Source organism: Centroberyx affinis, unplaced genomic scaffold (assembly GCF_046629955.1).
Source record: "Centroberyx affinis isolate AG114_WGS23_722 - 3 ecotype Tasmania unplaced genomic scaffold, CSIRO-AGI_Caff_v1 ptg000332l_1, whole genome shotgun sequence".
Taxonomy (NCBI): domain Eukaryota; kingdom Metazoa; phylum Chordata; class Actinopteri; order Beryciformes; family Berycidae; genus Centroberyx; species Centroberyx affinis.
This window is the reverse complement of record NW_027279007.1, coordinates 126346-141801: the sequence shown is the minus strand read 5'-3', so window position 1 is coordinate 141801 and position 15456 is coordinate 126346. Positions and strand designations below refer to the sequence as shown.

Here is a 15456-nt window from a genome sequence, read left to right as displayed (position 1 = left end):
CCAGGCTCCTATACCTCACGAGGACACACTCGGCCTCTTCCGCACGGACTCCTAACTGCGTTCAGATTGTTAGCAAAGCACATCGCCCATCACACACACCTGACTGTCGGACGGTTTGAGCGGGGCGATTGCTTGCTGTAGTGCCAATAGTGTTGCGACTAAAGAGTGGACAAATGTCGGTACGTTCGTACATGATTTGCTGCTGACGGGCGATGTAGCCCGGAGTTTCAGCTGCGGCCAAAGTTTCCTCGAGAGGGAGTAAAAGTGGCCGCGGTCAACATGAGCCAATGCGTCTCTAGCCGTCGAAAAAACGAATGGACCTCCAGTGACCCTTTTCTCAAGCCGCTCGCGATGTGGACATACGGCAAAAGTACCGCTCGCGACCCTCGACACACCGAGACCCCTCGGAGACGGCGTCTTTTGTTTGACTTTGCGAAGACGAAGCGGATCTTCAGGCGTCGGTTTTGGAGTTTTCACGTGCCAAGAATCGCGGCGGGCCAACCTTGTCGTTGGACTCGGGCGACGCGAGGGAGGCGAAGTGTTTCGGGTCAGCAGCCGGAGTCGATCGGGACGTTCGAAGTCGGACCGGCGGAACGCTTGACATTTGAATCGTAGGGCGTTTCATCGGTCCGGGACATTTGTAAAGGAAATGTCACAAGTCTTTGGGTAAATTAACAGCCTTTTTTTGAATATCTTGAGAGTATAAAAGATGATTTATGCACTACATTAGTGCTGATTCATTTTGGTTTTTCCTTTCAAACGACTTTTCTAGTGTTTTCATTGTAATGGGAGTTATTGCTGTCAAACTGTGTTTTTGTTGATGATGCCATATGACGTGTATATTTGAACTTTCAACAGTAAACCAAAAGCAGGCTTGCCTTGAGTTTTGTTTGAGTTTGAGGATACGACGACACAGCACATTGCTCTCCTGATTCTAATAAGAGGCTCGGCCACCAAAAGAATGAATTGAGAAACAAACTCAGAACCTCGCGTGGAATTTGTACCGAAACACAGATTGCTTTGATGACAAATGCAGTCGAGAATTTTTCTTAACACGATGTAGCAGCCGACAAAACAGCATAAACAGACACTTAATGCCAGTTATCAAATACCAGCATGATAAATATCACCGTACCTCCTATACACTTTCTGATCAAAGAAGAAGAAAACAACACACACCTCACAAGGAAGTAAGATATTTGGTTGATCAGCATAGTGCCATACGTCAATGATATTCTTTTCACATTATACCATTAAATCCAAATGGAAGGACAGACTGCACACAGCAAGGGGGAGAAAAAGAAAGAGAAGATGAGGGCTTATTAACATGAAAGACAACAAAGGAGCTTGGTGGTTTTGATAGATATTAATAGATACTAAATATTTGTGAGCACACATACATATTAAGTGGGCTATTGATTTGTTTGTTCCTTCTTTCCTCCCCTCCTCCATTCCCTCCTTCCTTAATTCCCTGTCTGTATGTCGCCATGACTACAGACGGTTGGAAGTTTGGCTCAAGCACAAAAATAAAAATCTTGTTATTCAGGCATAGAAATTCTCCAAATGTCCACACTTCACTTGCAAAGCATCACCGATTTTGATTGCCAGTGCATCAACCCAAAGCACTTTGGTGGAGCTTAAACTACACTTCTCTGAACTCTTCCTAACATGGATCCTTGAGTGCATTATTCATAAGACCCAGTAGAGAATGAAGTTACTTTCGCTAGGTGATTTTGACACTGACCAGAGTTTATGCTGTTTCTCTTCTCTCTCTCTCTCTCCACAAACTGGAGATTTGGCCTTGTGCGAACTGAACTCATTCCGAATGTCTTTTTTTAATGTTTTAATGTCTTGTTAGAATACAGTTGTTACTGGTTGTAACAATTCTATTTCAACAGCCGATTGTATGTATGCATGCTTGATCTGTTTTGGCAGAAAGTGCTCCAAGTGGCCTTGCAAAGATTCTGTTTTACGAGTTGCCAAACATTTGGTAGCAGTGTTTTTTAGGCAATGTTTCCACTGATATTTGGCTAGTGCAAGGACAACATGGAAAATATTGATTTGATATTGAGTTAGTTTGAAAATTGCTAACTCAATATCAAACCTTGTGAAATATTGGTAATTTCTAAGTAATAACTGTGCAATTACCAACTAATAAGCAGGTTGTGTGGTAACTTCCATTCTAAGATAAAGTGCAGCCAAACCATTGCTGACCTTCAGAGAGGTCTAACCTGGTAAACATTTCTATTGGGTCATGACACAGAAAACCTAATAACTCATTATTTACAGTAATACCATGCTATGTGTGTTACTATTGTGTGTACATGGAGAGTTGGACAAAAATGCAAATAAATTGTGGTACTCTATGTGGGAAAAAAAAACACACTGCATCCTTTCTTCTTTGTTGCACATCTTCAGAGTTAAAATTGCTTCCAAGAGTCACTTTTCTCAGGGCCTGCTATGATCTACCTCGACTCCTTGGCACATGTCTTGATAAATTATAATTACTGATACAGGCTCCAAGGCAGAGCCCAGATTATATAAGCAGCTGATAAGATTCGTCTTGCCATCCAGTCAGATAGCCGGTCTGATAGTCCCAGGATGCTCGCAGGTTGTGAGGGGAAACTGTTTAAATCTTTTGTCTAATCTAATTCATTTATTTAAGACTGTCACTTTTGCTTAAGAGAAGGTTGAATTCAAGCGGTTGTGTCATGGCCGTCTGATTTGTGGCAAAGAGACGGGCCAATCTTGTCATGTCCAATTCGTCTCATTTTAGTTGCTCTCAAGACATATTTGCACGTTTCTGCGAGGATCTAGGAACAGCTTTACAATGACTGGGTTTCATTTTAATCATGATTTATCTATTACGTCCAGCTGAATCATTTTAATAAAGTCTAGTAGACTGTAGTTTGGACCCTGGATGAATATTTAGAAGGATAGAGAATGAACAAAGTTTCCCCACTAACAGATGCATCTTTCTTTGAGGTTGAGAAAATGTGAACTATTAATTTCTGTTGTCCTGTTATCCATCAGGAAGTGTTGTAGTCAGGTCATCAAACCTCGAGTCCAAATCGAGTCCCAAGTCCTCACAGTTCGAGTCCAAGTCACCAAGGTCATAGTCTAGTAATCCATACTAGAACAAATTAAAAGAACATATACAAATTCACATCTGTCACATTGAAAGCTAGTTTATTGGTTATAATGGTGACGCTGAATTGCAGTAATTTCATTAAAATAAATGTTCTTGACATATTGACACAGACTTTGATATATTATATTTTCATGGGCTTCATGTCTTCATGTAGGCCCATATTCTCAACCAACCAGATAATCAGGTACAAATTTAGGGTCAACATTGAAAAGATGTGTAGCCTGTGTCTAAGGTGATCAAGTTCAAGTCCAAGTCCTCAATGCACATGTCCGAGTCCAAGTCTGAGTCATCAATATTCAAGTCTGAGTCATCAATATTTAGGTCCAAGTCTGAGTCATCAATATCCAAGTCTGAGTTCAAGTCCCAGTCATCAATATTCAAGTCCGAGTCCACGTCTGAGTTGTCAATATTCAAATCCAAGTTGAAGTCCGAGTCATCAATATTCAAGTCCGAGTCATCGATATTCAAGTCCAAGTCATCGATATTCAAGTCCAAGTCATCGATATTCAAGTCCGAGTCATTAACATTCAAGTCCGACTTGAAGTCCGAGTCATTAACCATAAAGTCCGAGTCGAAGTCTGAGTCATTAATAGTAAAGTCAGAGTCGAAATCCGAGTCACTAACATTCAAGTCAGACTCGAAGTCCAAGTCATCAATATTCAAGTCCAAGTCCATGTTTGAGTTGTCAATATTAAAGTCCGAGTTCAAGTCTGAGTCATCAATTTTCAAGTCCGAGTCGAAGTCCGAGTCATCAATATTCAAGTCCGAGTCGAAGTCCGAGTCATCAATATTCAAGTCCGAGTCGAAATCCGAGTCATCAATATTCAAGTCAGAGTCGAAGTCCGAGTCATCAATATTCAAGTCCGAGTCGAAGTCCGAGTCATCAATATTCAAGTCCGAGTCGAAGTCCGAGTCATCAATATTCAAATCCAAGTCATCAATATACAAGTCCAAGTCCGAGTCATCATTATTCAAGTCTGAGTCATCATTATTCAAGTCCGAGTCATCAATATTCAAATTCAAGTCCAAGTCCAAGTCATCAATATTAAAGTCCAAGTCATCATTATTCAAGTCTCAGTCATCAATATTTAGGTCCAAGTCCGAGTCATCAATATTGAAGTCCGAGTCCAAATCTGAGTCATCAATATTCAAGTCTGAGTCGAGGCACGAGTCATCAAATCTGAGACTCGAGAAAGCAGAAAACATTCATACTGTACTGTACCTCACACTGTTCACTAAACAGAATTATACAAGCCTGTGAGGAATATTGTGCATACAAGTGGATTCAAACTGCAGTTCCTAATGTGGAGTCTGATGATCTACTGCGTTCCCTGGGGATGAAGTCATTCACCATAAGTGTGTGAATACAAATGGCTATTTTCATGCTCTTTTATCTCAACAACGACATTATGGACAGCTAGTGAATCGTATCTGATGAAACACTCCTCTCAGAATTCATTCCCTGGCTTGAAATCTTGAAAATAAAATAAAATGACGGTCCGTGGCCTAATTACAATCTAATTTGGGTTCCTGGCCTAATTCGTGTCTGTCTCGGGGTCCTTGACATGAAAATGTCTGGGAAATCCAAGGGCCATGGAAATGCCAAGGGACACGGCACTTCATTCATTCTCTATTTAAATTAGACTGTGCTCTTGCTTTCCTCTCAAATTGACCATCCTTTCAAAAGCACTATGTTAGAACGATTTACGTTGAGGCAATAGATAAATCACAACTCAAAATGAAAATTGGCCATATTAATGAAAAATCACTATAATATTCCTATAGGGACTTACTATAGTGTGTCTGTGGTACTCGATGGTAAATTTACAGTGACTGTAATACTTACTGGATATTTTTTTTTTATCTCCTGTGGTATCACTATAATATTCCTATAAGGACGTATAGTCTATCTGTGATGCTCAAGGTGATCTTATTCTACTTTTTACGTTATTTTTTTGTTCAGTATAATATTCCTCTAATATTCCCATAGGATCATAGTGGTAGGCTACTCAATGCTGAGTTTTAAGTGACCTTATGATATTTAAGGGATTTTTCATGCCTTTTATGCATGGTTTAAAGGGTTATTTATTAATGGAGAGTTCCTGTCTCTCTGAATTTTACATTAAATTACAAACTAAGCAATCACAAATTAAGGGGTGTTTAAGGTGGTTTTGATGGTACCTCCTCCATTAATAACTCCCTTAATTAAATATAAGGGGATTTTGCATGAATTAAGGGGTAAATGTAAGGTTATTTTAAGGGATTACTGGTTCGTAGAGTATGGCGTCACTATAATACTCCTAATAATACTTCCTATGATATTCCTTTAGGGTATCATACTCGAAAATATAGGATTACATTTTCTTAAGGGATATTCTCAGCCACCTTTGACCGTCTTTCGGAGGCAGACTGAGACTAGTGGGAGGGTTTTATTGCAGTCTTCGGGTCTTGCTGGGTGCGCTGGTTCCCCTCTCTCCCCGCTCCGGATCCTGCTTTCTCCGCGACGCGTAAGTGAAAATGTTGCGTTTTGTCTCAGCCTGTCTGCAGTATAAACGCCACACGCATTGACTGTACCGTGTAAAACAGGCTCTGTCACGTTCACTGTGCAAACGACAACTTGTCTGCACTCACAGGTTCACTTTCGCCTGGCTACAGTCTATATAACCGACATGCATTCTAATCAAGTGCACGAGAGAACAACCAATCGCCAGAAAGACTCTGTTTCGATATTTGGCGGTTTTGTCAATAGGAAATGACTCGATGTAAACGGCCTGGCCTGTCATGACGAAAAAATATATGATATAATATTCAATGTCGGCATGTTTCTCGACGCTCCCCCAGTGAAGCTCGACATCCGCCGGTGTGAAGTTGGCTTCATATTGGAAATTTGTCGTTTTTAATTTCCACCCTCAATAACATAACAGAGACAAGTAGGAAGCACATTGATCTGGATTACTGGATGAAAAGCAATTTACAGCCGTTGATTTCAGTTTTTGAGAAAATGTTTTGGAATAAATATTATAGGCTAAAATACAAATATTTTTTTTTATATTTTTGTAATCAAATATTACATAGATTTTTTAATGGAATATTACAGTTTTAACATGCACTCAAGTTTCAATAGCTCATTTATGAACTAGAGGTCTCCAGACAAATGTATTCTAATACATGATTTCCACTAATCCCTCCATTACGAAATTTAATTTAATTAACAATTATTAAAATTCCTCTAAAATGTAATGTAAAATTTTGAGAAAGAGAGATCAGAGGGACAACAATGAAAATGTATTTGGTTTAAGCAAGCTATTGCATTTTTAATTTGTCATAATACATTGTAGAGCTGCAACGATTAATCGATTAATCGAGTTGTCAACTACTAAATTAATCGCCAACTATTTTGCTAATCGATTAATCGGTTTGAGTAATTTTTTAAGAAAAATAAGTCAAAATTCTCTGATTCCAGCTTCTTAAATGTGAATATTTTCTGGTTTCTTTACTCCTCTATGACAGTAAACTGAATATCTTTGGGTTGTGGACAAAACAAGACATTTGAGGACGTCATCTTGGGCTTTGGGAAACACTGATCCACATTTTTCACCATTTTCTGACATTTTATAGACCAAACAACTAATCGATTAATCGAGAAAATAATCGACAGTGAAAATAATCGTTAGTTGCAGCCCTAATACATTGAACAATATATTTTCAAAGATAGAAAAAATTATTTCTTGCAATTGTGGAATAAAACATTTCCACGAAATGAGCTATTCAAATTGTAATGCAGGTTTATACATAAAATAAAATAAAATAATACAAATATTCAAATCAGTGGTTATACATTTTTCTTCCTCTACCAATAATCAAATGCATTCATCTAGTCTCTAGTGATTTTGATAGCGACATGTTTTATACTTGCGACTTCTTTGGAATAAATAGAAGAACTGGGTAGTTAGCATGAGCAGCTATAGCCACCATGGCTGAACAGACAAAGAAAAGAGCGCCACCTACAAAAAATCAAACAGAAAACCCAAGGAAAAAGACGTCACGGTCCCGCCCTACTGTTTGATTGACAGGTGATCTCTGGGAAGTGCAGTGCAGAAACACCACAGCAATGAGCGCTGAGCACCAAAGATGGAGACAAAATTTTAAATAAAAAGCAAAACACAGATGTCACAGATTACCACTTTAACCTCCTTAGTTTTTGATGGATATATCTACTGTGTTTTGATAGAATAGCTGCCATGGCATCCCCACTGAAGAGTCTGGTTCATGATGACAGCCGGTACCAGAAGTCGTTCAAGCTGTTCTTGGAGCGCTCCTCTGAGCATCAGTGTATGCAGGACTTCATCCACAGCACTCTGCCAGACATACTGGCCAGGTAACCTGCCTACAGACACAGGCTGCGTCTCAAACGGAAGAAATGCTGCCTTCCGATTGAGGTAGAGCCATAGGGTGACGTGACACATTCTCTGGTGGCCATGGGTCCTTAGCTCTTGAGCAACAGTGCTTCTGAACAATTGGTTGCATTTCTAAATGTACAGCTTGGCTACGGTGACCAGACGTCCCGGTTTGTCCGGGATTGTCCCGTTTTCAAGATGGGTGTCCCGAGTCCCGACAAATATCTGTAAAACACTAAAATGTCCCGGTTTTCAACATTCACTACCAAATTGTCACCACGATTAAAATAATAATAATAGTATAATACTTGTTTTCAGCGCTGACATAGATGTTTAGCATTTTCTGTCCCGCTCATTATTACCTAACCCAATCAAAAACATAAACAATGCACCACATAAACTATGTTTTGGTGGATTTTTGGAGACAAAACATAATTTTTCGGTTGCTGAGGCTCTGTCCATGGTGCTGAAAGGTGCGGTCACTAGGTGAGCTAAGCGCTGAAATAATTGTCCCCCATCCTGATGAAAACGCCTATGGTGCGTACATAAGCGCATACATGTGCACGTGTGGAGAGGGGTTCACTCTGCGTTGTGTATTTTTGAATGAAGACGCTACAGCGACCGGGTAGATGACGGCATATTTATTGTCACCAGCCTGCATCTGTATTAGAATAGTAGTAGAACAGTGATGAATACACAGGTCTCTGTCATGAATATGCTCTACTCTGCCATCTCTCTCAAAGTCCAGAAGCAGAATGAACACATTTTGCGTACACTCACACAGTGAGTGTGACAACAACATATTCACTTTACATGTACTTTTTTCATTAAAATAAATATGTACAAAAACCACTCAAAATGGTGTACAAAATAGTGTGCAATTCTCCTTTAAAATAAATAAAATAAAATAAAATAAAAACAAAGTAATATAAACCCAACATACCTGTATTAGAATAGTAGTAGAACAGTGATGAATACACAGGTCTCTGTCATGAATATGCTCTACTGCGCCTGTTAATCACCAACAATACTACTCTCAACACATGACAGAGGTGGAAATCTTGTAAACAGTGCACCTCTCACTGTATAGAACGACTGAGCAACGTCAGGTGCGGCAAGTTCCTTTCATATCTTCTACAAGTTTGATGCACAGAAATGAACAACAAAATGCATGAGAATTGCAGCACAAAACATGAACTAGTTACGGTTATCATCATTACCATCGATGGTAAGTGAGAAATACTATTTACATAGTAGTTAACAAAAAAAATAACAGAACACAGGAATGCATACCATCTCTCTCAAAGTCCAGAAGCAGAATGAGCGTGAACTAGCACGTTACAGAACTTCCACTCACAACAGAAGAGTCCATCACGATAAATTCTTCCTAACACTAAATATCAGCTTTGAAATGAGATGCACGAATTCTATTTACTTTGTAATGACTTCCGAAATGTACTTTTGGCCATTAAATAACACATTGCCTTGTAAGAAATTAGTACAAAAATTAGGAAGTTACCCACACAAATAAACCGGTTGGTTTGGCCACTCTGCTCCTTCAAAATAAGAGTCCTCTTTATGCCTAGTAGTGTGGATCAAAATAAGAGTCTCTGCTTACAATCTAGCATAACAAAATCACACTGCCACACGTGCATGAACATGCGGTACACTTAAGGGTTTGAAAATGTGGTCACCCTAAGCGTCCATCTCAACAGAACTGAATAGACATGGTTAATTTCTGTGCTGTTTTTTTAAATCTGATTGATTTAGTGTTTAGATAATGCCAGCTTACTGTTAGCTAGCTAACCATAGTATCTGGTCAGCTAACCATCACTGTCTTGTTGTGAACACGTCTGATTAGCACATTATATCTAACTTATCTTGTAGAAGCTAGCATTAGTAGTGGCTAGTAGTTGCATGTTCTGTTGGGAAAAAAAACAAACCTCACCCACCAAAGTGGCTGGTAGAATTGACAGTTACACGCCACAGCTTACCCACATTTGGCACTTTGGCGGGTGTCAATTTATCTATCTTGAAGGCTCACAGTCTTGTGTTCTTCCCTTAGCATTGGAGATGGAAAGTCCCAGCTAAACGTCATTGGAGTTGGAAGTGGTGCAGGTAAGAACACATAGAACACTTAAACTACTGCAGTGTCTTATGTTGAATGTGGTACAATGAGTAGCTGAACAACCTCTGTGGCAGACAGCTAAGGTGGGGAAGCATTCAGGTGTCAAGCTGCTATCAGCACAGTGCTGTCATTTATGGCCGTGGTACACGGTTACATAAAAACCTTTACCCTGATCATTTTCAAGGGTTTGTATGCAGCTGTCCAGCTGTCAGGTTAATCTTTAACCTCAACAACAGACAAGGTCACCTCACTGCTCCAACGTTTTATTGCACTTTGTCTCCAGTGCTTCCATTTATTTCTAAGAAGTACCCGCTACTCGCCCATGAGTGCTGTTACCCTTTTGGTTCTGTCAAAACCAATCCTTTTAATTTACCTCATCTATTAGAATAACTACAACTTCCCCTGCAGGGTATTGTTCAATCTAACACCTGTCCATATGAGCTTCTTGTGCTAAATTCACTCCTTTGCACATGGCATTCAGTCAACTTGTCAGCTTTAATAAGCGAAGAAGAAAGTAACCTGCCTATGGCCAATGATCCTAGAATAAGTGGTATAGTGATAACTGATATTCTATTATTCATTCTCCCCTGGTTTTGAGTTGAAATGAGTTTTTTTTTTCCCTGTGATTATTGCAACAAAAATTCATTATTTCCTGGAAAACTGACAGGTGCTATCTGACAGCATACGTGTGAGGATTGTGATGCTGTGCTAGCTGACGAAATTTGCAAATGATTTGTATTGTATTGTATTTGAATTGTGCCCGTCATTCTTCTGGAAATGATTTTTAATGGTTTGTTTACCGCAGTAAAAAATAGGTCAAAATTTCATTTGCTAGGAACTGGTTGGTTTTGAGAATAAAAAACTCTATGCCGGTGCCTGTAGGGGAGATCGACCTAGAGATGTTCTCCCAGCTCCGTCTGAAGCACCCAGGGGTGACAGTGGATAACGAGGTGGTGGAGCCTAGCAGCCAGGAGCTACATAACTACAGAGGTACAGTCCTTACAGGCATACAGTTCTCTGGCATACATTTATAAAAGATACCACACTGAGATATATCTGCCTATGTGTTCGAATATATTCTAAAAATGTGTTAAAATATTCTATTTTGTCCATTCTTAAATAGTTTTGATCAATAAATAATGTGGAACAAATAAGGAATAGTTTTACTAGATTGTTACAAAGTTAGAAAGTTTAACTAGTTCTAATACAATTAATCATTATTATAATGTGTAGTTATATTCCTTAAATATATTTAACACTAGAAAGGCCAATGGATTTTGGGAGTCTTAAGAGAGGGCCACCAATCCGTCAATTGAACGGGGTAAATATGATTATAACAAGGATTTCCTTCTGTTATTTTGAAAATCTAATAGCACTGGTTTGTACAGAATGAGGGACTAAGAAAAGTCATGGATGAAAATTTTGAATGCTGAAATATTTCAGCTCTAAAGCAGCCATTAGTTGACGTTGGCTTGGCTTGTCTAGTGTTTTCTTTGTCTTTGGTGGCTATCACTGCTCATGCTAACTCTAACCAGTTAAAAAGCTAACTTTCTCTCACCCATAACTCTGTCTGTGTCACTTAGGGTTAGGGTTTTTTGTGTTTCAACATAATGTATAACACAATACAGGTGTTGTCATCTTTCTGTTTCTTTTGTCAGACGACTGCGCAGATAACTGGGATTGAGGGCCACAAAATGCTAATTGGCTAACCAAAGCTAACACTAATTTATGTACTGTTAGCATTTTGTGACCCTCGATCAAATCACTTTTTTACAGTTGTGTAGTCGTCTGACAACAGAAACAGAAAGATATGTCAGTGTCAACAACTGTGTTGTGCTATACATTATGTTGAAACAACAAATTTATTCATATGAAAAGGTTGCAGATTATTATTTTAAACATGTTTTTGGAATATATTCAAAGACAGTATATATCCATTGTTACTGCCTTGTTAGCACTGTTAGCATTCCTCATGAAACAACCGGCACTGCTAGCTGGAATCTAATGAGCGAGCTTGTGGAAAGTGTTCGCCATCGGTTTCCATGAGGAATGACACCGATGCAGACAAGCTGTTTTTGGATGGCAGAGGTGTACATTCTCCCCTGCATTGTGGCAGGAGTGGGATGCGGAGGAATAATGTGCTAAACGACAGCATGTCGGCATCGACCATTTAATCACTGTTGTTGAAGTGATGATGCAATGAATTCTAAAATCTGAATCAGTTTTCCATTTGCCAAGTACAAGAAATGTGCAGAAAGAGTTTCCTGGAAAAAAAACTGCAAAACTATAAACTAGTATTTATTGGAAAAATAATAGGCAGAGGTCAATCTGGTTGCCCAAGTCATTATTCATATAATTATATAATCTAGTTATTTGTTGAATTTCTTCTCTAATTTCAAATTTACTATATAACTACTACATAACGTCTTGGAAACTATAAAAGAAATGACCAGGTACTTACCAACTACCAACTACCATTGAACTCTTTCTCTATTTTCCCTGTAATTAATACATAATGTAATGGTTCTTTCCAGGAAACTTCCTAAGAAATTAACAGCTCCTTTCTACAAAAATATTAGGAACTTGTGGACCCAGAAAATAAAGCGACAGTATTCCAACACACATTCTGATTCTTGACATTGTGATATTATTGGGTAAATATAATGACCAATCGTCTGTCTGTTTTGTGTCTATAGTTTTAGTGTCGAAGAAACCAGATTTAGCTTACATCAAATTCACCTGGAACAAGATGACCTCCTCTGAGTTCGAGGCGCACTGGAGAGAGAAGAAGATGACCAAGAAGGCCGACTTCATTCACATGATCCAGGTTGGCATTGGAAAGGCGGCGGCGGCGTCTCTGGCACAGATACTGTATTTGTGACACATCTAGGTCACGTTCATTTGGTAGCGCTCCACGGCAATTAATCCCATTAGAACATCTGTCTTCCATAGCGTTATAATTAGGTGCTCCGTGAATCCAGTTACCAGCTCATTATCTGTGGTGGAATCAACAGATGCTGTACTATGTGAAGGATCCTGGAGCGACCATCGGCTTCTTCCGGAGCCTCCTCCACAAGAACGGGAAGCTTCTCATCATCCTTGTGTCTGGTAAAGGGGGTTGATCTTATGCGGGATCATTAACTTTAGCTTTTGTTTGGCTGTGATGTGTTGGGGTTAGAGTTGGACTCAAAATAGTGCAGATTGTGTTTGTGGTGATGACATATGGGCCTAATTAATGATCAGTTCATTCTGAATGTGATCTCAGCTCTCTGGCTGCCCAGCTGATCAGGTGCCTTCTTCTTCGGCGGTGGATGCAGTAAAGTTAGGCTAACTGCCTTGCTAGCTAACATTAGAAACTGAACTGTTAGCAAACGATAGCTTAAAGCATCTAACATACATACACAGAAGCACTGCTTATAACTAGAAAATGCTAGAGTATGTGTTGTCTTACCATCATACAAAGATTTTGCGACATATAGCAGTCATATCAATGTAAACTTCTCAATGTTCTGTTATTGTGATGTTGTCAAAACTCATTTGCATGAGAAAAAAAAGGATTGTGGGAGATTCAAATGACAGCTAAGGCTGACAGTATACAGGCGAAGCGATAGTTCTCACTTCCAATTACTTCCATTTTCACTGAAAATACCGTTAGGTAGACTAGACTGCTTCTGCTTTTTTGTCTGGGAGTCAATGAGTCAGACCAATACATTTATTTCTGTGAGAGACTTGTTTGATTTAGGCAAAGAAGCATAATATGTGTCTTTAAATTAGTAAAAAAGCAGGTGCTCATGTATACATGCATATTATGGTAATATTGTAATGTTAAACAGTTGTACACATGTGCAAGATGAATTCCCCACCCATACGTGTTTCCACTTCAGCAGACAAGGGTTTCCAAGGGTGGAATAGCATGTGCAGGATCTGCCTTCCTTCTCCATTATTCATGGATAATGTATTAAAGATTTATTTATTTATTTCCTTTATTTTACCAGGTAGGTTATTGAGAACACATTCTCTTTTACAATAACGGCCTGCCAAAAAGACACAGAGGCACACACAAAATAGCAGCAATACAGATATAACAAATATAAACAGAGTTAAAACATTAGTAAAGACAGGCACAGACATAGCAAATAGTAGTAAAAGGACTTAACATACAGGCCAGACAAGACATAGTGTAGGGTTAGGACACGGGGGGCAGGGGTGTCAGGATAGTTGACATTTGCAGACGTGTGTTAAAAAAGACGTCAATAGTCTGCCAAAGGCAGCCAAGTCAACAAACTGGCCCAGCAGTAGTGATTTATTAAGTCCATTCCAGGCTGATGCAGCAGCAGAGTGGAAGGCTTTGCTACCAAAGCAGTTGCTGGTTTTTGGGACAGCAAGAGAGATCAGAGAGTTAGATCTGAGGTTGTAAGCAGATGTGGATATGCACAGTAGTTTGGATAGATAGGCCGGGGTGTGTAAAAGTAAAAATTTCACAACAATACAACTTTTACTTGGTTTTAGACTTTAATCTCAGAATTCTGACATATGTGGCCCAAATCCTCTTCCGTTCATGTCTGACTTTGGTTACATGGGGTTTGATTGAAATACCTCTATTATACATACATTTTTAAATATTTTTCAGCAGTAAAACTCAGGCAGATGTTTCAAATAAGTCTTTCCTGTTGACATGCCTTTGTTTGCATGCTGTAGCCTAACCTGCACTTGTCCCATCTGCCCGTGTGGCCCGCTCCAGGTGAGAGCGGCTGGGGGAAGCTGTGGCGCACCTACAGGAGCCAGCTGTGCAACTCGGAGATCAGCCAGTGCGTGACCACGGGAGACATCAAGAGCCTGCTGGACTCCGAGGGGGCGAGCTACCGCAGCTACGAGCTGCCGTCCCAGATGGACATCACCGAGTGTTTCGCCGAGGGGGACGAGAAGGGAGAGCTGCTGCTGGACTTCCTCACCGAGGTGCTGGACTTCAGCAAGACGGCCTCCCCCGAGCTGAAGGCGGGCGTCCTGGAGCTGCTGCGCCACCCGGACTGCAGCCTGGAGTCCGACGGCAGAGTTATTTTCAACAACAACCTGGAAGCGCTGGTGGTCGACCCCCTGCCTTAGTCAGTTAAGAGTAATCAGTAAGGAAATGTGGCATTTGTCAATAGATTGCTCACAGAGTCTTTGATTGCAATTCTTTGAGGCGTATTCATCATTGATTGTATATAATTAAGCTTTTAGCCTTTGAGTAAAGTGAAAATATCTTGTTTTTTTGAGGTGTAATTATTCATTGATTGTATATAATTAAGCTTTTAGCCTTTGTGTAAAGTGAATATATCTCACTTTACCTGATTAATACTTTTACACAACCTGCATTCCTTTAGGTGTCTAAAATCTGTTTGGATGTGTTTTTTTTTTAAGTTTGGGCACCCACACATTTTCGTTATTTTTATGCTTTATTTGACAGAGTTAGTGATAGAGAAATAGGAAGGCATGGGAGAGAGAGAGGGGAGGCCATGCAGCAAATGACCTCGCTGCGGGAAGGACTGAGCCTCATGGTACGCGCTCTACTCGGTGAGCCACCTGGGCGCCCCGTGTTTAGATGTGTTTTGATTGATTTTGTTTCTCAAGAACACTTATTTTTTTGATCAATTGCAGCGTTTTTCATTGATTGTATGTAACCTTGTAAGTTGTGCGCAAAGGAAAAACAGCTTGCTTGTAATTTTTTCCCAACACGTTTTTTAGTTGCTTGTAAACTACCTGAATTCCTAGGAGTGTGAAATCCAGAGTTTAATGAGATA

The 15456-nt window shown here is 39.7% G+C and overlaps 1 protein-coding gene across 1 annotated transcript; it reads left to right on the top strand.

The window, feature by feature from the left end:
• Positions 1–7392: 7392 nt before the first annotated feature.
• On the top strand, positions 7393–14899 carry LOC139641022 (histamine N-methyltransferase-like). The gene is made up of 6 exons (XM_071515232.1): positions 7393–7529; positions 9614–9666; positions 10559–10666; positions 12373–12503; positions 12691–12784; positions 14418–14899. The coding sequence occupies exons 1-6, from the start codon at positions 7393–7395 to the stop codon at positions 14777–14779; spliced, it is 885 nt and encodes a 294-aa protein (XP_071371333.1). The 3' UTR covers positions 14780–14899.
• The last annotated feature ends 557 nt before the right edge of the window (positions 14900–15456 follow it).

Bases quoted from the DNA above. Each gene is read 5' to 3' on its own strand.
- LOC139641022 (XM_071515232.1), top strand. From the start codon at position 7,393: ATGGCATCCCCACTGAAGAGTCTGGTTCATGATGACAGCCGGTACCAG. The intron at 9,667-10,558 runs GTAAGAACACAT...CGGTGCCTGTAG, and splicing joins TGGAGTTGGAAGTGGTGCAG to GGGAGATCGACCTAGAGATG. The intron at 12,785-14,417 runs GTAAAGGGGGTT...GGCCCGCTCCAG, and splicing joins TCTCATCATCCTTGTGTCTG to GTGAGAGCGGCTGGGGGAAG.